At 43.8% G+C, this 26,175-nt stretch overlaps 1 protein-coding gene across 1 annotated transcript in view; it reads right to left on the bottom strand.

Annotated features, from left to right (window-relative positions):
- The window catches only part of RGL1 (ral guanine nucleotide dissociation stimulator like 1), a 107,345-nt gene that overhangs the window by 42,426 nt on the left and 38,744 nt on the right, over positions 1–26,175 (bottom strand). Inside the window, exons 3-4 of the mRNA XM_048482505.1 lie at positions 14,294–14,502; positions 1,413–1,490 (exon numbers count right to left, since the gene is read on the bottom strand). Coding sequence (XP_048338462.1) covers positions 1,413–1,490; positions 14,294–14,502 — 287 coding nt within the window. The remainder of the gene's footprint in view (positions 1–1,412; positions 1,491–14,293; positions 14,503–26,175) is intronic.

The following is a 26,175-nucleotide window of genomic DNA, read 5'->3' on the forward strand; positions in this document are numbered from 1 at the left end:
ATCCAATTGGGCACATTACTACCAGTACCCTGTTTCCCCAAAAATAAGACCTACCCTGAAAATAAACCCTAGCATGATTTTTCGGGATTTTTGGAGGATGCTTGAAATATAAGCCCTACTCCAAAAATAAGACCTAGTTACAGATTCCCCGGCGCAGCTGATCTGGTCATGTGAGGGGCGCAAAATCAAGGAAAGAAGTAAGACATCTCCTGAAAATAAGCCCTAACACATCTTTTGGAGCAAAAATTAATATAAGCCCCTGTCTTATTTTCGGGGAAACACGGTACATAGAGCCTGCTCATCAGTACTGGGCTCAGAGGAAATTGATTAGTTCTGCTTGCAGCACAAACCAGCCACTGAGACAGAAGACTGGCTGACCCCTAAGTCTGTGACCAGATTGTCACCTTTTTAAGGTGGGACGCGCGCGCGCGGCCTCAGGAGAGCACTGCCTTCTGGGGCACTCCCCGCAGGAGCGCACTGCCTTCTGGGGCGCTCCCCACAGGAGCACACTGCCTTCTGGGGCGCTCCCCTGTTTCCCACCCTGTCACAGGGCGGGAACCGGGAGTGCTCCAGAAGGCAGTGCGGCAGCCTTCCAAAAATCGGGACATTTTTAAAAACCCGCAGGACGCAGGACAAATTGGTTAAAAGCGGGACTGTCCTGCCAAAAGTGGGACGTCTGGTCACACTACCTAAGTCACTAGATCACTTCCCTCCACCTTGACTGGAAAAGTTAAAACTCATAGAAGTTGTGTTTTATTTTATTTTTTTTTGCAAATCAAGCAACAAATATATTTTCAAGCGAATGGACATCCACACTGTGCTTTTTAAAAAAGGAAGCCAGCCTACCTAAAGCAGAGGGGAGGAGCAAATCAGACCAGCTTATCTACATCGGATTGGATTCATATTTCCATCAAATGCATTGTCAAGGCCCTGACTTCAAGGTAAGAAAGCCAGGTGTGTGATCGGGCACCAAGTAGTGTACGGAAGCATTAGCTGTACTTTTTGGAGGCGGGGAGGAAAAACAATATGCAAAATAAATAAAGTTGTAATTCTTTATGAATCACAAGACAAAGACAAATGAAAAAAAAAATCCAAACCAGGACACAACCCAGCCAACCTTAGGCACTATTAAATCATATGTGTTGTAATGAGAAAGATATGAAGAAAATTTGAACTCTGACTGGCTCATGTCCATGATTTTTCATTTATTCAGCCCGATCCCTTGGCATGGTCCCCTTCATGAAATTCAACTCCTTCCTCTGATCTTCAGTACAGTTATGAGAAAGTTCTACCTCTTTTTTGAACACTAAGCAGATTGGTGCATAATTTTCTAAGGAAATACTAACCACATCCTTTTCCTAGTACTGAATCCCGGCTGTGATTTTTGCTGTTCAGAGAAAAGCGACACTTACTTCCTGAGTACTGTTTTGGTCTCGGCAGAGTTCTGACTCCCATCTTCTTCACAGTTTGAGGTTTCCAGGTTTCCATATCTAAACATAACAGGAAGATGTACAGTTCAGATAATGGTGAAACATGGGGGAGGCATGCCTAAGTAATTAAATATTAAGAATATCTAATTTAGATATTAATTAGATATTTATCTAATCTAGCTATCGATTTTTTTTAAAAAAAAAACAACCCTAAAACTTACTAGACAACTGCAGCCAATTAATTGACGGATTAATTCAAACTGGTATGTGAAAGTTCCCTCATTTATTCCTTCAATTTGTCACAGATAGTATTCCTCTTCAATAAAATTCATAAAAGGCACAGCAGCCAGAGACTGAATGCCACCTTGGCTTCACGACTCACTGGCCTTTCCTGTACAACCAAAATAAAACGTTTCTTCTGTGGGGTTCTGCATGGTTTTTTTCCCCCAAAGCATTTTATTTTCAGACTGAAAACATTTAAAATGAATCCTCTTCTTTGGCAGTTCTTTTGTAGAAACATTTTCACTTCAGCGATTCTTTTGTGGAAACGTTTTCACTTGCTGTGCGGATCTCTGTAAAACTTTTCCCACTCCACCCTGCAGTCCCTGGACTTCTTCCTTGGCACCATTTTGTGAGCTCCCTCCATCAGCTCACCTGTTTGTTTTCGTCATTAAAAAAAATTATTTTGGGCAGGTCAAATTATCGAAGCCTCATGTACAGTACCTATGTGACTCACAACACAAAGCTTTGAAGCAATGCAGCATCAAATCCACAGAGAATTTTTAAAAACCCCAAACAATCACAAAATGTTTTTTAATTAAGCACATAAAAGCTAACGAAGCAAGAAGTGAAACCTTTTAAAACCAACGCAATCCACCATGATTAGAAATTAAATTGCATATGCAAGGAATAAGTGCTTTATTTTTCAGTCAAAGGAGAACTTTAATTAAGGGTTGCAAGTATATTAATTTTTATGCAACCTCTTTCCCTGTATTTAATACTTTACTCTTGTCAGGGCTTTTTTGGTGACAGCATGCACCTATACTCAGAACCTTCTTTCAGGGATTTCCCCAAGTCTTGAGGGGAGAAAGAGGATTGGAGGAAATCAGTGCAACCTTATATATTTGTACTGGCACTAGGTTTTTGTATACCGCACAAATTACCCAATAAAGTAATGCTTTCCTTCTCTTAAAGCAGTCATCATTTATTTACACTGCAGGGCTAACCAGAATCACACCTTTCTAAGTTCATCAAAGTCATTCGGTGTTGATTTGTTTAGGTCTGCATGGGTTGCAACGAAATGATCAAATCTGTGAAAATTTGCATATCAATCAAAATTCAGATGAAGAACAGAATAACATTTTTAGATCATCACAGATATCAATGGCCAGATTGTTCATTCTGGTATTCATTCTAGTTTTCTGGGCTCCATGGCGTCTTTGTGACATTTCTTCTCTTCCTTGCTCGATTTATGTTCTAAAACCACATCTGTGGCTGTGCCTCATAAACTTCATAATCCCCTGTGTTCCAGGTGATAAAATTCTAGGCAACGCATAATCTACAAAAAATTTCAAAGATAGCATCCCAGGGATTTGCAACCTTTGATTCTGAACCATTTGTGTGATAGGAAGAAGTGGCGATTTGCTGGGATTTCCTGTGGATTCTACTGTTTATTATAAAAGCTGGAGAAAATTATAATGAGGTCAGCTGGCCTTCCTGTACAGGATGTGTGCAAGGCTTGCTCTACAATTGGTATGGATGTCAAACAGATCAGAAGTGAGGGAGTACACCATATGCTACACATCATCACTTGCACGCGGCTTTGCTACTGATATTTTAGAACTGCTTTAATTCCTTTTCTGACCTTATGCTGTTTATGTTATAGGTTTTTATCTAATCTTGTAAACCACCTTGTTATCCTAACTAGGCAGTCTTCATTTTGGTTGGGTGGAATTAGCTGAAGACAAAGAGTGAGAAGGGGGTAACTGTGAACTGTAACCTAAGTATACCAGGATGTATACTGGGTGAAAACTCTCAAATGAGCAGGCAGTTCAGAGGTGGGATCCAGCAGGTTCTCACAGGTTCCCGAGAATAGGTTACTAATTATTTGTGTGTGCCGAGAGGGGGTTACTAATTGGTGATTTTGCCATGTGATTTTTGCCTTAGTTACGCCCCTCCTCTCAGCAGTAACGCACAGAACTTGAAGCAGTCTAGCAGGAGGTGCACCGGCGTGCGTGGCAGCCTGCGCCTACGTGCATTCGTTTCCCACCCAAGGACTGGCGCAGCAGCTGTGTCCTTGCCACAGCCCCGCCCAGGAATGCCCCGCCACCAGAATGCCCACCTCCGCCCCCATCGTGCCCCACCCAGCCCCATTGGCGCTACGCCACAGTTTGAATCCCACCACCATGGGAACCTGTTACTAAAAATTTTGGATCCCACCACTGAGGCAGTTGTATAATTAAAATTGGTTTTATTAAAGAATTAAGATAATAAAACAAGAAATATATTTTAAACATTGAACATATTCACACAAAGCAGACAAGAGATGACTAAGAGAAAAGAGAGAAAGTTGGAAGTTGGTTTCTTCTCTGCAGGGACATCCAGAGAAAGCAATAATGAAGAGGAAAATGTCCAGCGTTTCCAGGAGCAAAAGGAAGAGCCTTCATGAAAGTGGGGTTGCATCCAGAATATACACACTATAAATGGCCAAAGGACCAATATTTATACCCCAAAATGTGTCCTGAGGCAATATGAGCTAAGGTAGCAGGAAAGCCAGAGAAAAAGAATGGCTTGCTTTTCTAGGGTTTTAACAAAAAGATAGAAGAAGCTTGATGAGTCTTCATGATCCAAGAAAATGCCTGGGCTATTCTCTCGAATATTGATTGATTGCTGGGATGAGTGCAGGTAGGGTAAGTAGTGGTTGGCGAAGAGTGCTTTTTAAATCACCCCAGGGGGACACAATTGGGTTTAGCTGGCCTCATTTTCCAGCCAAGCTTACCTTAGAGCCAAGGGAAAAGTTCAGTGGCCAATTGCCTTCCTGTTCAGGCTTGACACATAAGATGGATCCCAAAACTCTCTGTGGAGCATCTATTTGGAGGAGAGCAGTGCCTTGTTCTGATGCAAGCCTTGGCCCCTGTGCCTTAGTGGCACCCTTTAGAAGGAAAAGGGGCCCTCCTGCTTGCAACTTCAGGGAAATTTTGTTGGTTGACAAGCAGTTGGTTGTTGGTTGACAAGCAGTTAAAATAAATGTTCTAAATAAGATATCCTACATTTTCCTGTCGCTTTCAAAAATAGTGTCAAGGAAACTGTAGTGCCACAATTGCAGCAGAAATAGTAATCTCCATATTCTCATGTAGAACAAGCTGAGCTCTACAGAATTTTCGGCACAGTTCCATGAAAAAGGTTTGTATGCTTCATGAGTACTTATCAACTTGGAGAAAATATGATCAATTTTTACTGAAAATAGAAAAAACTTGGTATGGACATGTCTTGCAGTTTTTGTAGTATAGTACAGTATAGGTGGGTTGTACAACTGTCCAGTTTACAGAGATCTCCAACAGAACATTCTTACTAATAAATCTTAAGAATCAAGTTCAAGAATGTTGCCACTAGAATTATCCTATTTACTTTTCTCACTCTTAGCAATGAATGGCAAAGGCTTTATTGCATGTATGAGCTGAATGAATAATGCACTGGATTCAATTACTGCCTTATCACACTCTTACATACATAAAACCTTTATTATGCATAATACCAATAACAACCAGCAATATCCAGACAAGTGTTCCGTACATAAAACCGTCACAGGTATTATTCCAAAATTCCTAAAAGAAACCTAGCTACAGAAGTTAAAATCACAGAAGAGGAGTTGTTTGGAATATAACCTTCCCAGCAGCGGAATATTCCTCAAACTTGACAGGAAGAAGAGCCAAGAGCCTGGTCCTAGCTCCCTTGTATTTAGGACAGTCGAGCATTATATGTTCCATGGATTGCACCACTGTAATACAGTGGGAACATTTCCGCTCTTGCGAGTCAATTTTAAGAAACCTTCCTTGAAGTATGGAACAAGGGAAGGAATTACAACGAGCCCTAGTGAATATCCATCTAAGCTTGGGCTCTTGGAGTATACTCAAATAGTCTCCCAGGATAATCCCAGGGAAAGTATTTTAATTTCAACTGCCCGCCACCACTTAGATCCATGGAGCTGGGGAAGGATATGATAAGTAAGGCTACTAGTGTTCGAATTAAAGCACAGGCGAATCCAAAACTTTAAGGTAGCCAGCCAAGCTTTCGTAATAAGATGCTGTCCTGCTTCCAAACAGAGTGCAGCATAAGGCATGTAATGTGGCACTCCAAATATTTTGTATAAGAAGGCTGACTGGATCCTTTCCACTTTATGATTCCAGGCATTAATCCACCAGGGAATCCCATAGAACAATTGGGGAATCGCTTTCATGTTAAAAACTCTCACAACGGCAGGGATAAACCTATTACCTTTTGTAAAAAAAAAGTTCTCCACACCCGCCACAGTAGCTCTACAAGCTGTCATAGCTAGGTCTCTATGGCCCTTTTCGCACGGGCGGTTAATGGCGCCCTGGGGACGGCAAAAACGCCGTCCCCAGGGAGCCATTTGCACAGGGGGCGCAGCTGCTGCGCAGCCGCGCCGCCCTCGCGCCGCCTGACCGGCGCGAAGCCGGCGTTTCCCAACCTCGCTTGGCAAGCGAGGTTGTTGGGAAATGCCGGCTTGGAGCCGCTGCCATGCGAACGGCAGCGGCTTCCAGGCACCTTCCCTCGCCCCCCGACCGGGCGACTCACCTGTCCTGCGGCCCTCTGGCACGTCGCCGAGGCCTGGGGACATGCCCCCTTTGCCCTGCGACCCTGGAGCGGTCGCGCAGGGCAGGGAGGCGTGTCCCCTGGCCTCGGCGATGTGCCGGAGGGCTGCAGGACAGATGAGTTGCCCTGACGACGGCGAAGCTCTGTGCCGTCATCCCTGCTGTTTCTGGGACCGTCCATACGAATGGTCCCAGAGGGGTCGGGTCGGTGTGGATTGCGCCGACCCAACCCCTTCCGCCTCCGTGCGGAAACGGCCTATGTTTGTACCAACAAGCTTTGTGATGGAAAACAATTCCTAGATATTTACAAAACTTAATTTGTTCAACCAATGTACCATCTAGCATCCAACTGCTGGGTTTATAAATGTTAGCAAACACAACCACCTTAGATTTGGAAGGATTGATGGATAATGAATTCCGTGTACAATAATCACTGCAGTTGGATAACAAGCAGTTTAGGCCCATCTTCGTTCTAGAGAGTAATAGTGCATCATCTGCAAATAAAAGCAATGGTAGGGTCACATTACCAAAGCTGGGACAGGGTGAATTGACCGCTTTTAGGTCAAGGGACAAATCATTAATGAACAGGTTAAATAACAGGGGGGCCAAAACGCAGCCTTGTTTAACACCTTTGGAAGATTGTATTTTTGGCGTTAGTTTTCCTGATGGATCACATCTCACTTGGAGAGTGGTATTTGTATATAGAGCTTTGACTTTTATCATACTCTCTCAATGGTCTTCAACTCATAGATTGGGACTCTTAGGTGGGTCATGGAGTCCCCATAAAGCAGTGATGCCAGAGGTGACACTCAGAGCCCTCTCTGTGGGCACGTGCCAACAGAGTCACCCCCCCCCCTCACACACACACATCTAGGCTGGCCTGGGCCACTGGGCTCTATTATTAGCATTAAACCTAAGACCTAGTTTTGGGGAAGCAGTGTAGGTAAACCTGTTAAGTGCTGTTAAACTCCAGTGATTTTCATGCGAAGAACTAAAGCCAAATCCTTTACCTGGGAGTAAGCTTGGTTGCTGGCAATGGGGCTTGCTTCTGAGTAAACCCTCCTAGGGTCGTGATTCACCTGTTGGAAGAGTTGCACGGTTGCTTCAAAGCAAAGCCACCGACTACCACCAAGCTTACTCCTGAGTAAGGCATGCCTTGGAGCCAACCGTTTTTCTAAACTGAAACCTCAGTATTCAGGTTAAATTGCCGTGTTGGCACTTTGTGATACACAAATGGGTTTTGGGTTGCAATTTGGGCACTCGGTCTCGAAAAGGTTTGCCATCACTGCCATAAAGCAACCATTTGTGTTGCTTTTGGGAAAGACCTGTATGAGCAGACAGCAAGGGTTCCTATCTCCTTCCTCGGCATGCAAGTTAAAAGGATTATTTCAGCACAGACAGATTCAGAGACACCCATCCTCCCCATTAAACCTCTCACTTGCCTTCCCTCTATTTTCCCAACCAAGAACAGTTGAAAGTAGCAACCCTACCAGCTGGTTTGCCAGTGCTCTACACATGTGGCAACAAAGAACCTCCAGGTGAGCTCGTGACTCTCACTTTTCTTCCTAGCATGTGACTTTGATGTCATGAACTTTCCAGTCATGGGTTTGCTGCTCAGTGGATGTGATGCTTAAAGGTAGGGATTAATGGTGGTTCCCAGATCTGGAAAGATTGGAAACAGCTGTTCCCCCTGAGCTCCCTATTCCTCATCGTCAGCCTGTTTGTTTTTTCTTGTTTCTTACTTTGCCTATGTTTTTCCTTGTTGGCTTCAACTTCCCTACAAAACTCAGTTTAAACTTTTTATAGCTTAAATAGTCTTCAAAATCTAGCTCCTTATCTTTCAACTCTCTTATCTCTTCCTACTGCAGTTCTAGGGGTATTTTATTGCTTGTCAAACCAAAATCTCATTTGTTATCTTTCCTCTTTGTCCTTTTTCTCTGATTGTTAAGGAATGCTTTGTCTCTTGAGATTAGAACACCATAATTGGTTTGGTTTCTAAACACTACTTGAACACTACAATTGTTCTCTCAGGACTAATGGCCTCAAATCTCCTGCATTTCCCTTTTGGATTGTGGGGGTCCTTTAACTTGACATTCCTTTGTTTCAAAAGCACTGAGGATATAGTACATAAAATTCACATTTTTCTAGATTTGACTCAAATTTGGCAGTAAAGGGCTTTTAGGAGTCAGATAAAATTGCTCCAGGATCAGAACAAATCAATGAAACTGATAGGAGATCGACAACACACATCCAACTATTCTGAAGTGATTGTGACATGGTTTTAAGAGAAAATTCTTTTTAGTGTTAATTTTGAAAGCAAAAAACCAACAAAAAACTAACACTAGAACAGTAGCTTTGTTTGCTGCAACATTTTCTGATTAAAAATGCAGCTATTTTCCTTGATGATTATGCTCATTGACTGACTGTCTGATTGTTGTGGGTATATTCAGCAACTACTGCATTTGTCCAATAAAAGCATGATGCAGCGGGGAGACAAAGTTGCTGGCTCGATTCCCACATATGACCCAGAAAGGAGTTCCAGGCACATCAAGATTTTGGGGTAAGACCATGGCTCACTGGCAAAGCATATGCTGCAGCATCTGGTACGCCAAGGTGTTAACTGGAATCCATTGCTAGCATTTTGCATTTGCCTTTATTTCTCTCACTGTTTCGTTTACAGGATGTTATCATATTAACTAAAGATTTGTAGTGATGCATATAGTAAATGCTATAAAAATAAAATATGGAGAGGCAGAAAGACCCATGTTCAGTCTCTGGCATCCAAGTTAAAGGGTAATGTAGCTGTTAATGTGAAAGGTCTCTACCTAGAGTTGCAAAGGTCTAGGACAGAGGTTTTGGCCATGCTGGCAGGGGCTGATGGGAATTGTAGTCCGTGAACATCTGGAGAGCCACAGGTTGCAGACCCCTGGTCTGGGAAATCTTTCGCATGGACTTTTTTCCAGGTTGGGTGTGTGAGACAGAATTTACTAGTACCGAGTACCATCTTTTATCAGGGCTCTCCTAGGTCTGTGGACCCTCAGGAAAAGCCTGGTGGGAATCTGAAAAAGGAGGGGGAAATTGGTGCAACCTTGTAGTTGAGTAGTAGCACCTTTTTAAAATCCAAAAAGCATCTTTTTTCATTTGATCTAGTAAAAGCTTAAAAATTTGGAAACCACTAAAAAAAATCCCACTCGATCCCCCCCCCCTTTTGGAATGAAAGAAATGCTTTTTAAGACAAAGTCTTATGAACTCAAAATGTTTAGCATACAAACACTGGCGTAATGCCCATTGGGAAAGGTGGGCAGCTGCCCAGGGCATCACCTTGTGGGGGGCATCAAAATGCTGGGTTCGTTTTTGTGTGTTTTTGTGGTTTTCCATTTCTGGCCTGCAGGGGGCGCGGTTTCTAGGCTACTGGCACCAAAATTTCAGCGTATCATCAGGAGACTGTCCTTATGCTACCCCCCAAGTTTGGTGAGGTTTGGTTCAGGGAGTCCAAGGTTATGGACTCCCAAAAGGGGTGCCCCTATCCCCCATTGTTTCCAATGGGAGCTAATAGGAGATGGGGGCTACAGTTTTGAGGGTCCATAACTTTGGCCCCCCTGAACCAAGACTGACACCAAACAGGGGTATCGAAGAGTCTCCTGATATAAAATCCCTTCCGAAAGTTTTGAGACTGTGCCTTCAGAAATGTGCCCCCCAATACTGCAACCCCCATTGACAGCAATGCAGAAAACTCAATGCAGAACAAAGATTCTGGGGCAAATTTCTAGGATGTTCCTGCAGGAAGTGCATTTTTGGATGTATCGGCATCAAAATTTCAGGGTATCATCTGGAGATGATGGCACCCCCCTAGTTTGATGCAGCTCAAAGGAGGCAACTTTGCCACTCTGTAATAGGGATGCCAGCCTCCAGGTGGGATCCCCCAGAACTATTCGTTTGCAGACTATGGATATCAGTTCCCTGGAGAAGATGGATGCTTTGGAAGGTGGGTTCTATAGCATTGTACTTCACTGAGGTCCCTCCCCAGGCTCCACCTCCCCAAATCGCCAGGATTTTCCCAACCTGGAACTGGCAACTCTAACCCCGCCTCCCAATTCCTACGCTGGTGGCCAGAGGGGACAGGCAACCCTACTCTGCATCCTCCTCAGTCAGAAACACGAATTAGCTATGCCTGCTTTATTTACAGACCATACATCTTTAACCCAGTTGTAAACATACTACTTCATTGATAGTGCAATCAGTGAAAAGGTTTCTGCAAACAAGCCCATTGAAGTCTGTATAGGATTAAGGGTTGAGTTTGCAAAGGATTGCGCTGTGAGAACCTTTCTTTTATTGCCTCCAGAGCAATCAAAATCACAGCGTTTGGATGGATGTGAGGTTTTTTCTGCTCAGTCACTGGAAAAGTGCTTTTCTTTTTCATCTGCCAATGACAGTGCTGAAGTCCCTGACTAAAGGGAGTGAACATACAATATAGAGCTGGAGTGACAGTTTGCAAACTGATGTTCTTTGTGAAAGTACACAGCAGCAGTAACAATGAGCAGCTGCCGAACCAGCTTCCCCCTGAATTTCCCAGGGCCGGGCCTCAGCCATGACTAAAGGAGGTTTCTCCCCACCACCAGGCTAACTTAAGGAGCTCAGGACAGCCGTGCAAATCACTCCCTGGTTTGCTTTGCAACTAAGAGCCATCCCCTTTAAAGAGGAACTGAAAACCACAACTTGCAACTAACAATTTTAACAGCAGTCTTTCTGAAACAGATTTGTTTTAAAAAGTACTAGTGGTTGGCTGGTTGGTTTTTAAATGAGAGCTTTCAACTCTGGATTTACAGTACGGTACAGAAACTCACATGGATTATGCAAACCAGGCTGTATGAAGACACTAGTTTTCCTTTTTGCCAGCAAACAAAATGCAGATTTGGACTAAAAGCCGAACAGGGTAGAATACAGCTTTCTTCATGTATAGTTGGTGGTGCTGCCAGCCTCCATATGGGGCCAGGAGATATTTACAATTGATCTCTAGACTGCAGAATCCCCCTGAAGAAAATGGCTGCTGTTTGGTATTACAACTCGCTAAGATCTCTGCCCTCCTCAAACCCTGTCCCTCCAAGGTTCTACCCCCCAAATCTAGGAATCTCCCAATGCAGAGTTGGCATATGAGGCTACTCCCTGCTTATAGCCTGCTTTTTCTCTGCAACTCTGAGAAGCAGAAGAAACATTTTTTAAAAAACAGCAATGTCATCACTTCTGTGGGAAACCAGAAAATTAAATATGGCAGCTCTAAGAGTCACTGGAAACTCTATGGTTTTACAGTAATCCCTGAAGTTACCCAATGTCACTTTAAGGTGTTGCATGCTGCCCCCATTTCTCCACCTCTCCTGTTATTTGGGTTGGCAGCCCCTGAGGTGGAAATCCTAGTTCAGTTGCTGTTCCTTTTAACAGTTCCCTGCAGAACTGTTAACAACAGACACAGTCCCTAAGCTATACTGCAAAGTTATACACTTCAGTAGCCACAGCTGCCTGCAGAGTCCTGGGGACTGTAGTAAGGTGAGTATCTGTAAAATACCATTACCATTGTAAGGGACAGTACCTGTTAATTTAATTTCAGGTATGTAGGGTAGATATGCTTGGTGACTCTGTTAGAAGGCTCAGTACCAGCTAGAAGCTAGAAATTATTTCTGCAAAGTGGTTAGTTGGATTCACCCATGGCTACTGCCTTTAAATCTTTTTTTTGTAGAAAATTAACCCTGATCAAGATGGCCAAGGCTAGGCTGATCTCAGAAGCTAACCAGGGTTGGTCCTGGTTAATACTTGGATGAGAGACCACCAACAGATACCAGGGTTGCTATGCGGAGGAAGGTAATGACAAACCAACTCTGTTAGTCTCTTGCCTTAAAAACCCGACTGCGTTGCTATAAATTGGCTGCGACTTGATGATATTTTGCAAATTAACTCTAAAATATTGTTAACTAGTCAAGGAAAGAGCACACAAAATAAAACGCTGTGCAGAGTTAAAAAGGGAAACACATACATTGTTAAATTCAATTCATGAACTTTGTTTTCGATTTTTACAAAAAAGCCTGAGCTGACATTCACATTCATGAACTGTTTAGTGGACTCTGATCAACAAGTATACTAGTAGCGTCTCATTGTTCAAACCTCAAAAGGGAATCTTCAGCTGTAAAGGCATAATTAATACAGGGAAATACCAGAGAATGAAGACGAAAAACACCACGCAATCAACAGCAGAGCTGTTGGAGAAAACATCGTGTGGGTGGAAGCTGACAATTTATTATCCTAATTTTTTAAAAAATTATTAAGAAAAGTGTATGGATGCAGCAAATTTAGAGGCTCCAAAATGACATCTCAAAGTTCAGCTGTTCTTGATTATGTACTGTCACATTTTAATAAAAATATTTTAATGGTGTGCATCATTATTCTTCCCAAATGGCTCCTGCTTGCTTCAGATGTAAACAGAAAAGGTTTATGTATATTTGTAACAGATTTTTATTCCATTCTTCCTTCAAGGAGCCCAAAGCCTCACATGTAGTTGTTCCCTTCTTTGTTTTATTCAAACAGATAGGTTTGGCTATGAGAAAGAGTGTCAGAACCCAATGTCATCTAGTGAGTGGAATGATGGATTGGTGACTGAACAAAGATGTACCCAGTCATAGTTAGAGACTCTAACCTCAATACTTCAGTGGTTTTTATTCCGTGTCTCTGAATACCCATTTCCTCCTTTCCCCCATCTATGATTTCTGAGCAAGAATGAGGATTCTGGGGCAAATGTGTTAGGTCTCGGACCCTTAAGCCAACAAACAAACTCCGAGATATTGGTCAGAAACGTTTATTGAGCAGGCCAGTAAAGCCAGTTCTGACAAAGCTGGCATTTGAAGTCCCCTTTATTCCCCAAGAAAGTCCTGCTCCCATTTTCCCAAGAATTTGTGAAAAACAAGCAGATAGCAAGAGAAAGCCACCTGCCCCAAAAGATAATGAACATAACATTTTTAATTAACGATTTGATCAACTGTTAAATTATGTCTGTTGTTCAATCTTATTTATTGTATATAATTGCTGCTTAATTTTAATTGGCTAACAGGTTAAGTTTTATGTGATTGCTGTTTGAATAACAGCCGTGTTGTGAGCCGCCCTGAGCCCTTCGGGGATGAGGCGGCCTATAAATCGGATAATTAATAAACAAATAAACAAACAAACAAACTATTCTTCTCCAGCTTTGGTTGCCCTGCTGACCTTCCCAGACTTGTTTCTTGTGCTATATCCAAAATGGCTTCTAAAGACAAAAGAGGATTGTACCACTCTTCTTGGGTTTCTGATTTGAATGTCCACTCTTGCCTAGCAAAGGCGGGGGCTTTGATCTTAAGCCTTGGTTCCACTTGTACTGCATTATAAGGGAAAGTTCTCTTCTACAGAGCATTTTCCTTTAGCATTCAGAGCTTTGAAGCCACAAGGACCCGATATGAGAATTGGCAATACCCAATATGAGAATCGGCAATATGCGCATAATTCGTGACTTCAAACACACCTCCCACAAAAAAAAAAAAACCCGAAAACTGACACATGTGCAGAATTGGCAGTCAAAACTAACTTTATTCATGTACTTTAAATACTTGAAGTGTGGCCAAATGAGCTGCAAGCAGAAGGAACCTTCCATGGGAAACTTCAGAAAATGGCAGGTGGCACAGAGAATCACGTGTGGCAGAAAATGGCAGGTGAGACCTGATCAGAAAACAGAAGTGGGAGCTGGGCAGGAAAAATAAAATGTTTCTGCTCTTTGCACAGCGAGCAGAAATGTTTTGAAAATGTTTTCAGCAAAAAAAGTCGCTAGTTTAGCATTTTCGAAATAAAACATTTTTAGGAAAAATAAAGTGTTTTACAAACATTATGGAGAAAAAACTGTGTGGGATTCCACCCAGAAACGTCTTATTTTGTGACATGGACACATTTTTTTTTGTGTTGTGCAGAATGGACTATTGAAACGCCTTTCTTTTCATTTCCATTTTAATAATTGAATCTTACCTGTCAAGGAGAAGTTCCAGTACCTCTTTTGTCGAGGCGAATCCCCTGTAAGTCGACAGAAAGATGCTGATATAGGTAAAGTCATTGTCCCCAAAAGCTGTCAGCAGGTTCTCCACCAGCTTCTCTAGCGTACCAGCTTTTATTGTTCGGATCTTACACGTCTCATATTGGCTGACAGTATGCCCTGGGGGCAGTTGGTCCCCTTCAACCTGTGCAAGGAACAATAAAAACAGGGGGGAACCAGTAAGAAAGAGAGTGAGCAGCAACTGGAGATTATTTTAAGGCACACGGCACACCTTTACTGGTGATTGTAAGCAGGTGCTGCTCCATAAGGTACCTTGGTGTGAGATCTGTTTCAGGCTTATCAGCGGAAAGGTAATAAATACATTTGTCAGAACCTATCTCTAACTTTCATTAAACTATTGAAGATCTGATTATTTGACACTTCAGCGTAATATGATTTTTATACCTTCAGTGTTTTGAACAAAAAGCAGGATGTTATCAGAACAGCAGCCCCATGTCTAGTTCCCCCTTCTCCCCGCTCCCCCCAAAAGTTTTTAAAAATACATAATAATTAAAGATGTCATGGCACAAGTTGGATCCTGTCAACACAGATTAGTTGCCTCAGTTGGACTCTTCCACACCCCTTTCCCTGCTGCACCTCACTGATCCTCCCACTAAACATTTTGTTTCTGGAGGTGAGTGGACTCTTAGGAACAGGTTGAGGGCAAATCAGTTAAAACTGACTGATCCTTCCTCCTATACAAATATAAGTTCCTTTGGGGAAGGATAGAGCCAGTATGAGACAGTGGCCAGTTACCCATCAGTGCTCTGGTTCATGGTGGGACTGGAAGTACATCAGAACAAGAAATTTCGTCCCAATGCATTTCCTGTTTGCAACGCGCCGAGAGAGAAGGTGCATTAGTTGTTCTGACACACTTCTTCTTGCCCTGCGTGTGACACTTCGCGTCAGAGAGCAGGGAACAGTCAACAGGGGGTAATTGGACAGTGACAGAGCATCACTTGTACATGCAGAAGGTTGAGAGTTCAGTTCCTCAGGCAGCAGGTGATGTGAGAGACTGACCTCAACCTAACACCCTGTAGAGGGTCAGTCCGAGTAGACAAGAGACACCTCACAGCACACAGTGATATAGACCAGGGATAGGGAAATGCACGATGTGATAAAGTCAGATCACACACATTATTACTGAGCATTACAGAGGAGATGAGGGGGAACTAAACATAGCACTCCCAATCTTGGCAGTGGCCCCATGATTTCAGAATCTAATTCTGCTCAAAGTCTAGTATAAACATTTGTCTCCAGCAAAGAAGACTGTCAAGAACCTTCCTCCACATATCTTCCAAAACTGAAACTAAGCCTGAAAATGCAAGATGAAGCCAAAGTCAACACAGGCAACATGAGCTTGATACAAAACATGTACAAACAAGTTGGATGCGAAAGCACTCGGCGGTGAGGATTAAAGCGAATGCGAGCTGAATTAGATTTCTGAATGGGATTATAAACAGGCAACCTGAGACATCAAGGTAACAAATTAGTCAGTTCAGAGATCTCTTCAACAAAATATACTTACTAACATTCAATACAGCTGTCCCAGCTGCAGTGTACCTTTATTAATTGAATTTCCCCTAGCTCTTATCAGATCCAGTATTTTAGTTATTTTAAGTTTCAGCCTCCATAGGTGCTGATGCAAATATTTCTGCATTTGTTGGAATGATCATTCTGGACTTCAGTGGATTTTCAGGGAGGCCCTTTTAGGGGTGATAGTTTATCATGTGGCTATAAAATCAATATATTTCTGCAGATACAAGCCCTTGTGCAGAAGTTAGGCAATGAATATGCAAGGGAATTACACCACTAAAATGCCCAGGCCTAGGACTATAAGTAGCCTATTGCTTAGTCACCCAAGGCTACCAAAAATCTCAAAATTGTCTCAAATGTTTGTTTGCCCCTCCCCCCTTTCCTTTTAGGTTACAAATAACTAAGAGATCTGTAAGCAAAACTGCAGACACATAACTTTTTCTCCAGAGTCAAGCATCCCACAAAACAGATCCACTGTCTCACAAGAGAAAAAAAACCCACAGGAGGCCAGAGCTTGGCCATATACGCAAGAATAGAAGACATGGTTATCTGAGAAAGAGAACTGTGATGGCAAGAATAGTTGGTGGCTTCTTGACCAGTGGGCTTGGGATCATGCTCAATGAATCTCAGGACGTGGATGTTTGAATATGAGACAGAATGTAGTGGCATGTGTTTGGGTGATTGTGACAAAATAGCAAATGTCAAAAAGTGTGCCAATTCATAGGGAAACCAATCTCGTATAGTTACCATGGGCCAAACCACGTGGGCAGCCATTCACATGAACAGCAAAAATCATAAACGAGCTCTCCATCCAATGTATCATTCCGGCAGTGCGATTACCACAAGGATAATGAATGAACAGGCCCTGTATACGAGAGTGGGAAGCACAAAAGGAGGGAGGAGGAGAATAAGGATTTAGAGGCAGTGGCGATGAGGGGGGGGGGGTGATCCATCTGTGATTTTTTCTCTTTTTTTTGCAGTCTCCAATTGTGACTATCTCAAGTTACACTTAATTACACGATATATACCATTTGGAATAGGATACACACACATCCATCTATTTTATCAGTGAGGGGTTACACAAAGGGAAAACATTAGCAGGCTACATTTTTCAGCAATGAAGTCTACATGACACCAGTGATCTCCCAGGAGGAGCTCCATTGCTTACATCACTTGCATTAGACTGTGAAAAGGCCTAAGTGAATACGCTATAGAAAGTAATCCAATTGAGGATGGGCTCAATTACCTCATTATGTTCCTCCAATTTCTGTTACACCATCAAGATGGAATGAGAGATATTCAGGCTTCCCTCCCCCCCCCCCCACCCGCTGCTGTGAAGTAATGACACTGTACAGATCTTTCTCTGTCAAGACAGCAAAGCTTTCATGCATCACATCTTCCACTGGTATGGAGGGTCCCACCCTGGCATTATCTGTTTCTGTTTCACTAAATGCGACACACTCACAGAAATTATAGCATAACGTTGCTGCTAACTGCTGCTCCTTTCTCAGATATCTATCAAGATTTTGCTCTACCAAGATTTTACACAAACACACAAACACACACACACACACCTTCTGTCATACTGGATGCAGAAAGAACTGTTGTACCAGTCCATCACTCCTCAACTGTCCTTATGAGACCCTAGTGTGCCTATACAAAAGCCAGTTCAAAAGGTTCGATCACATGGTTCATCGTCGCACCAAGAGAAGGAACCTGGGAGAAAGAGAGGGGCTGTGCAAATCAGGGGCAACTTATACAAGTTGTTCCTTTTGATGTACCACCCTAATCTGGAAACTCCTTTAATTGTTCCACAAGCCCCAAATTCTGGTTGGGATCCTGCCTTTCCCACTCTGGGCTGTTTTTTTTTTAAAAACCAAAATGATGCCAGAGGAGTGGGCTGTAACTTGGAACATAGGTAGGGCTGCCAGGTTCCACCCAGCCAGTGGCAGGGGATTGGGGGGGTAGGGTTGCTAGATCCACACTGGGAAACTCCTACAGATTTGTGGATGGAACCTGAGGAGGATAGGGACCTCAGTGGGTTCAATGCCAAAGAGTCCATCCTCCAAAGCATCCAGGACAACTGATCTTTGTAGTCTGGAGATGAGTTGAAATTCTCTGGGATCCCCATGTTCTGACATCCCTAAACATCACTTCTGCTGCTGTTGCACTGCATGTACGCATTCGTATGCCCTAGCCCAAAGGTGTCAAACTCAGGCCCTCCAGATGTTCATGGCCTACAATTCCCAGCAGCCCCTGCTAGCATGGCCAATTGGCCCTGCTGGCATGGGCTGATGGGAATCGTAGTCCATGAACACCTGGGGGGCCTGAGTTTGACACCTATGCCCTAGGGTATCTCCAGTACATTGGCCCACTCATATGTCATGATAGGCATTTTATTAGAACAAAAACCATGAATAATCATAAAATGTGTCATAAAAGCTAGGAACTGTACAATGGCAACAAGTCTCAAGAGTGTCATAAAAACAAAAGTATGTTTGCAAGGAGAAGTGGCAACTGTGGGCTGCATTGAGACACACACACGGTCACCTAGAAGCTGTCCACAGAGTATAATGTCCCTTTGTGCATTAAAGTTCGTGAAAGGATCTTTGGGTGCCAACACACCTGGTAGTTCCCTACCACATCTTCAGGTAAAGCTGGTAAGGACAGGTCTATTTATGTCAGGAAAGTAGAATAGGTTTTGTGCTCATTCCATTGGTGCCCTCAAATGCAATTTCATTGGTGCCCTCAAATGCAAGATTTAATCCACCCCATGCAGATGAATGAATAGTTGCCACCAGCTTTTATGTAAAAACAAACCACTGACTACTGATCCCAGCATCAACACAGTCTGCCATGTGTTCCATACTTTAGTGATATATCTTGGAAACTGTGTTTATACACACACACATCCATACACACAGACACACACAATTCAGGAGAGAGAAACGTTTGTAATAAAGATTTTTCATTTAGAATTTCTCCTCAGAATGATGGTACATGACATCTTGGAACACAGACTTGAAGCATTTTGTTCTTGACAGATTATTAATCTTTGATGACTGTTTCAATCTGATTCTTTAAAAAAAACCCTCATCATAAACTACCACGAGGCTGACGCAAAAGAAAATATCAGCTCCTATTTCTTTTTTGTTTGTTTAGAGGTGCTAATTTTTTAAAGTTCAGTTCTGTAAATAGACAATAGTGAAACAGCATCATTAATGAGTGAATGAACATTATTAAAAGACAATTAAAGGTACGAGCATTATAAATGCATAGTTATTTTTGTTTGTTTACATGCAAGGGGTTGTTTCTAAGTTTCAGTTCTGCATTTGTGCAGCAGTGAATGCCTTCAAGTTGGTAAAAAAATCTGGGGGAAGGCCCTCCATTAATTATTCTCCATTCATTTTTTTTGTATTTTCTTAATTTTTTGCCAGCGATTAATATGTATTTATATCATTTTTCTCCCATTAGTGTAACTAACCTTCAAACCCAAGTATTTCCTGATTTCATTTTCTCTATGCAACTGCAGATTATTGAAAACAGCGGCTGGAAAGAGACTGTGCTGCAGGCTATTTTAAATAGCAACACAACCAGGAAGTGGCAGGGAATTATCAACCTAACTGCTCCTCCTGGCAGGTGTATCAATATTGTTTTTTGCCATTCCATGTTAAACCTGGCTAATTCCTGTAATTTTGTTCAAAGGAAAAATTAACTGCCACAAACCAAGTCTAAAATATACGGAATTATTGGTTTGGAACTTTTGAAGTGTTTCCATGGATAGAAGGATTTCTTCCTGTAGAACCTAATTTTCCTGACTCCCCTGCTTGAAATGCCACCAAAACTTGGTTGAAGTATGTGTGTGTAGGGGGAAGAGGGGGGGTGCAAAGCAAATCACACTGTTGTGGGCCATCCCCAGGAGAGAGATGAGTCCTCAGGGGATGAGCAGAGTCCAGCAAGTCCAAACCAGGTTGTGTACCAACGAGGGCAGGGCTTGGAGCAGCCAGGGCCCCTGCAGGCTTTACAGCGTGAGCAACGGGCAGGTCAAGACTCAGAGTCAGAAGTGCCTGCAGAAGCAAGCCATGCTTCCAGCCCTGCTCCAGCTGCAGAGACTCAAGCACCTAGCTCACCTGAGCCCAGGTGTCAACAAAGGCAGAGACGCCGGGAGCAGTTGGAAATTAAAAGGAAAAGTGCACGTCTGCTAGCTTAGAGAAGACACCTTCTGCAGCAGGGGGAAGCAGAGTCTTCATGGGATGAAGCCTAACATGCCGGAAGACCCTATATCAAGCAGGCTCACAGAACATATCAACATGAACGCAACAAAGCATGTGACTGCTGCAACACTTCCTCAAACGTAGTGATTCTATGCACTCTGACCCTCGGACCGGACTTCTGATGCTGAAATTATTTAACCGACTCTTGGTCTAGACACAGCTCCCTACTTGTAATTTGACACCTCTGCCTGACAACCCAAGCCGGGACATACACATTGTGAATAGAAATTGTTCTGATCTGTGGTACTGCTCTGGTGGGTCCAAGCAATGGGAACTGTAATCAATGTTATTTGACTTCTCCGTCATAACTGTTACAAAGGATGCCAATTCCATATAAAATCAAGTGAGAAAAGAACCTGTGTACGTTGATGCTAGGAGCACAAGGGGAAGGGATCTATATTGCAGATTTGCCATGGAACCCAAAGTCCAGGTTGTCAAATTTCCTTCCCTTTAGATGTTTTCCAAGAAAAAATACAGGACATCTTGACTTTCAGGCAGGTGATCACTTGGAACAATCCACAGACTTCCTGCTGGAACAATTAGATAATGCTTTCACCATCCTCTTGAGAAACACTCTGCTACTAATTTTAAACCAAAGTTATATTAAGAAAATGTGCCTTTCTGTGTTTCTAAAAATATGCTCTTTACAGGCTTGCACAACATGACCTAACAAACAAAAAACAGCCCACTGGCTATGTTGTTGTCAGCCCAGCCAGGTGCTTAACAACCCCCCAAATTTTGCAGCCTCCGGCCAGAAACAAAAATAGTTATTTGTCAAGCCTCTACTGGACTCCTTCCAGCTTGAGGTGACACATCACATATAATGCAGGCCTTATTTAGATTGTTTTTCCATTGTCCCCCTGTTTCTGATTTGTTATACATATCTCCAACTCATCTTTTGGTGCAAATCAAAGCCAGAATTTTGTTTTTACAGGGAAAAGTCTTGAAATGTACTTCTCTTTATAACCTACTTGTAGTTTATCAGCGTCATGCCTATCCCACCCCCTCCCAAGGACACAAAGAATTTAGCATTGCTCAAGCTGCACACCTCAAAGCTTTCTGTTGAATAATGCCTCAGAACATGCAGTTCCTTCGGAGGATGCGCTAGTTGAATCAGTGCATACTGATTTGGTGGCTGCCAATCTTAGACGGCTTTGAAGCAGACATGCGAATGAGATGAACGTCTAGGGGTTGAATGAAGAATATGGAAACAAGCGTAGAGGAGACAAGTGCAGTATGCACCAAAAGGGGAGCCTCAATGATCAATTAATTTCACACGATTTCTCTCACTGAAAGAAATGATGCATGAAAACCTAATTCTCAGATGTAGGGACACAGCTACAGCACTGAAATTGCACACACACACCCAGACTCCGCTGCCCCAGCACCACCTCCACAGTGGGAAGGAAGGAAGGAAGGAAGGAAGGAAGGAAGGAAGGAAGGAAGGAAGGAAGGAAGGAAGGAAGGAAGGAAGGAAGGAAGGAAGGAAGGAAGGAAGGAAGGAAGGAAGGAAAGTAGGTCGGTCGGTCGGTCGGTCGGTAGGTAGGTAGGTGGTGGTGTGTGTATTTGAGACAGTGTGTGAGCATCTTGGGGTCTTCTCTGGTATTGTGCTGAGTGAGTCACTGACAGTGGCAGGGTGCGTGCGTGCGTGCGTGCGTGCGTGCGTGCGTGCGTGCGTGAATCTCAGCAGGCAAGCCTGCCCAGAGCTGTGCAGGCAAACCACTTACAACAGTGGTAGGAGGAAGTCTTGGCATGCCTGCCCAGAATCAGATGGTATTCAGAGTAACCCTGATAGCCAAATATTTCTCACAGTTTTAAGCCAGGAAGACCTATAAGAACATGCTTTTCAGCATGCCAATGGCCCTTAGTTTTCAAGCGTAACCTAAATCGTTGTCTCCTCTCTAGAGTTCCCTAAGAGTTCAGCAGGCCACAGAGTGTCTCTCTACCTGCATGTGTATACAAAATGATGCAAATTATCAGCCACTCAGCCAGTCGTGCTAAGAATCATTTTAAGGAACATCTAGGGTACTATTTTTGCTCGTGTTGTTTCAGCCATTCAGCTTTGAAGTCTTTAAAGAGACTGGCAGGCCACCAGGCTATAGCACCGACATACAGAATTGAGGGCTGCGCTGGCATGCTAACAGGAAACAGGTCAATCTGGATTCAATCAGTGACCATCTCTTTTCTGGCACAATCAAGATCCTTGAAAAGCAAGAAGAATTTTCGGGCTCGTTTTCTAGCCAGCTGTCCGCCTATAAGAAAATCTGACAGGATTTTTTTTCCACAGGTAGCACATGGGATACCAATTAAGGTCAGGAGAGGCCATACGCAGGAACTCTCTACGGCCCCTTCCGCACACGCAAAATAATGCGTTTTCAAACCACTTTCACAACTGTTTGCAAGTGGATTTTGCCATTCCACACAGCTTCAAAGAGCATTGAAAGCAGTTTGAAAGTGCATTATTCTGCATGTGCAGAATGAGCCTACGATTTGTATTTTAAAAAATATTATCTTCCTACATGCACTTTCACATTTTACAACTAATTTAAACACAGAGTACTGTGGGATATGTCCTTCACCTTTGCAAGTTATTGGAATGCCACTTTAAAGCTGATTCACTTAATGCAACCAGTAGCAGTTCCAGGTATCTGCCTTGAACTATTCTGTGTGGAACGCTTTTGGGATAAGTGACTACAGCTGCCTTAAAATGGTCTTTTTGGGGGGGCTCATGTTAATTAATTATCCAAACAATTCACATTAGGTAACAGTGGCCCTTTCCCCACTCACCGTCAACCCCCCTTGCTGCGCGCTACTTTCAGCGTGCGTCATTTCTGGCGCGCTCCCGGGCGCCATTTTGAGGAGCGCCAGGAATGACGCGCGCTGAGGGGGCGCGAGAGCGGCAGCATCGGGGCGGCTGCATTGTCGCCGCCCCTGTAGTGGGGAGTGCTGCGGGACCCCGCGCTACTTGGCAAGAGTAGTGCGCAGCAAACAGTGAGTGGGGAAAGGGCCAGTAACTGACATTTCTAGCGGCGCTATGTGGCTCACTGGCAGCCTTCAGGGATTGTATCACTCATTCCTTCTCTCTTCCAGAGTAGTTGGGCTAATGAAAGGGGACAATCTAGTCTGTACTATTACAGAGGACTCCTGGATGGATTCCCACAGACTGGGCCAACAGCACCAGACAGATCAAAAGCAGCATGGGAGAGCCACAGACTGCTTCTAACCCAACCTATCTGAAATGAGAGCAGGTTCCAGAATCCCCTGGTGCACCTTCTAACTTTGCTTCTTCTGCCCTCCTCCCAGACCTCTCTCAAAGAGGAGCAGAATAAATGGTTTGGTCAGAGAATACACATCTGCATCAACTATGCACACATGCTCCTGTTGTTATTTGCTAGTGTGTATATCCAAGTGTCAGAGATATTAATTACACATATTAGAGTCCAGTACCCTGGACACTTGCCTTTTCAAAAGGTAGCAATCATGTTTACCTTCCACCTGCTTCTAAATACCCTTGGCAGCTTAGAAAAACAGAACATACCCCACCAGCCTTGCAACAAAGGCAGGGCAACACATTAAGAAAACACAGGAATCATAAAAATGTGTTTTTCTCATAATGTTAGTGTGGGGGCTGGACAGCACATGTAGGAGAGAATTGGCTGATGGAAGGCTGGGCTTACTTCTGGTGCTGAAGCGCGGGGGGTGGGGGGTGGGGGGAATGAGGCATCTGTAAGGATGCTGCTCAGCAAATGGTTCCCTATCCCCCACCTCCACATTATCTGAGCAAATATGGATGTGGGAACATGTGTTTGCCAGGATTATATGAATTTCCTCCCTGCCCTTCCCAATCAAATAAACCTGAAGTGATGCTATTTATTAAATGTTAGTGAGAGAATGGCTTCCCTGCCAGAGCAGAAATCCCAACACCAGATGAAAGTACTTTGAAAATACTGAGATATATCAATGGCATTCCATCAACAGAAACATAACATTTCCATTAAGAAGGCCTTATCACCCCACTGTGCACCCTGAGGGGTGGAGCTATTTTTAAACTCTGAACAGATTTAGGCTCCTTCCACTTGGAGGATTTCTGCTTTGCTGTCCAAACTGGAACACTTTTTTTGTTGCATTCACACACACTCGTGTCCTGAGGGTGCTCAAATCAACTTTTCTTCACACACAATATGGTTTTCCCCAAACCTGCTTCACTCCTATCTTTTGTGGAAGAGCACAGACCAAGTGTGTTTACCATGCCGATTCGACAGGAAGGTGTGCATGTCCTGACTACACTGGTGTCGTTTTCCTTGTGAATTCCTCGTGGCTGCTGTTTTCCCCATCATGTTCCAGAAGGCCTTTTGATGACTTAAAATAGGTAATTGCTACACTAGCGTGCCATTTATTGATTTTAAAGGCCTTAAATAAAGCTCCCCAGCTAGAGATGCCAGCCTCCAGGTGACGACTAGAGATCTCCCTGTATTACAGCTGAACTCCAGGCGACAGAGAGCTGTTCACCTGGTGAAAATGGCTGGTTTTAAAAATAGGCTCTGTGGTATTATACCCCAGTGAAGTCCCTCCCTTCCCCAAACTCTGCCCTCTGCAGACTCCACCTGCAAAATCTTCAGGTAGTTTCCAACCCAGAGCTGGCAACCCAGTGGTGGGATCCAAAAATTTTAGTAACAGGTTCCCATGGTGGTGGGATTCAAACTGTGGCGTAGCGCCAATGGAGCGTGGCGGGGCACGACAGGGGCGTGGCCGGGCATTCCAGGGGCGGGGCATTCCTGGGCTGGGCTGTGGCAAGGTCGCAACCGCTGCACCAGTCCTTGGGCGGGAAACGAATGCACACAGGCGCAGGCTGCCACGCACGCCGGTGCACCTCCTGCTAGACTGCTTCAGGTTCTGCGCGCTACTGCTGAGAGGAGGGGCATAACTAAGGCAAAAATCACGTGGCAAAATCACCAATTAGTAACCCCCTCTCGGCACACACAAATAATTAGTAACCTACTCTCGGGAACCTGTGAGAACCTGCTGGATCCCACCTCAGTGGCAACCCCACCTCCAGCAGCACAGTGAAGGGAAAATGTAGCGCAATAACAGCCTGTGGAAGAATGTGCAAAGAAAACTCCTGTATGGAAACTTCATTACCAACTTGCATGCCTCCGAATTTGCTTTGGCAATAATGCAAAATGAAAAATCGTCATGCTGTGGGTGCAGCCCCAGAGTGGCATTCAAACAATGGCCCTTTCTGCACAGACACTTTAAAACGTTTTGAGGCAGGAAATAAAACATTTTCTCCATGGAGTTCTGCATTGCTTTTACCCCAACATGTTTAAATTGCAGCCTCAAAATGTTTTAAATGAATTTTAAAATGATTAAGCCATGCCCCTCACTTGTTTTTCCTGTACGTTTCTTTATGGGGGTGGGGGTAGCTAATCATTAAAGGATGGATTGCAGTAGGTGCAGAGAATTGCACCCTCTGGTGTGAAGCACAGAAGCAACATTCTCAAACAAAAAGGAAGAAAAAAGGGAGAAATCACAAAATGGCAGCCAGAAATCATTTGGAGGAGGTGAGTGCAGCCAGAGGTGGGATCCAGCAGGTTCTCACAGGTTCCCGAGAGTAGGTTACTAATTATTTGTGTGTGCCAAGAGGGGGTTACTAATTGGTGATTTTGCCACGTGATTTTTGCCTTATTTACGCCCCTCCTCTCAGCAGTAGCACGCAGAACTTGAAGCAGTCTAGCAGGAGGTGCACCGGCCTCCGCCTGTATGCATTTGTTTCCCACCAAAGGACTGGCGCAGTGGCTGCGTCCTTGCCACAGCCCCGCCCAGCAAGGCCCCACCCCCGGAATGCCCGGCCACGCCCCCGTCGTGCCCAGCCTAGCCCCATTGGTGCTACGCCACTGTTTGAATCCCACCACCATGGGAACCTGTTACTAAAATTTTTGGATCCCACCACTGGTGCAGACATGCACCGTGGAGGACTGAAAAGGTTTTACAAACATTTTCAGGGATTA

The sequence above is a fragment of the Sphaerodactylus townsendi genome, unplaced genomic scaffold, assembly GCF_021028975.2.
Source record: "Sphaerodactylus townsendi isolate TG3544 unplaced genomic scaffold, MPM_Stown_v2.3 scaffold_18, whole genome shotgun sequence".
Classification (NCBI taxonomy): Eukaryota; Metazoa; Chordata; class Lepidosauria; order Squamata; family Sphaerodactylidae; genus Sphaerodactylus; species Sphaerodactylus townsendi.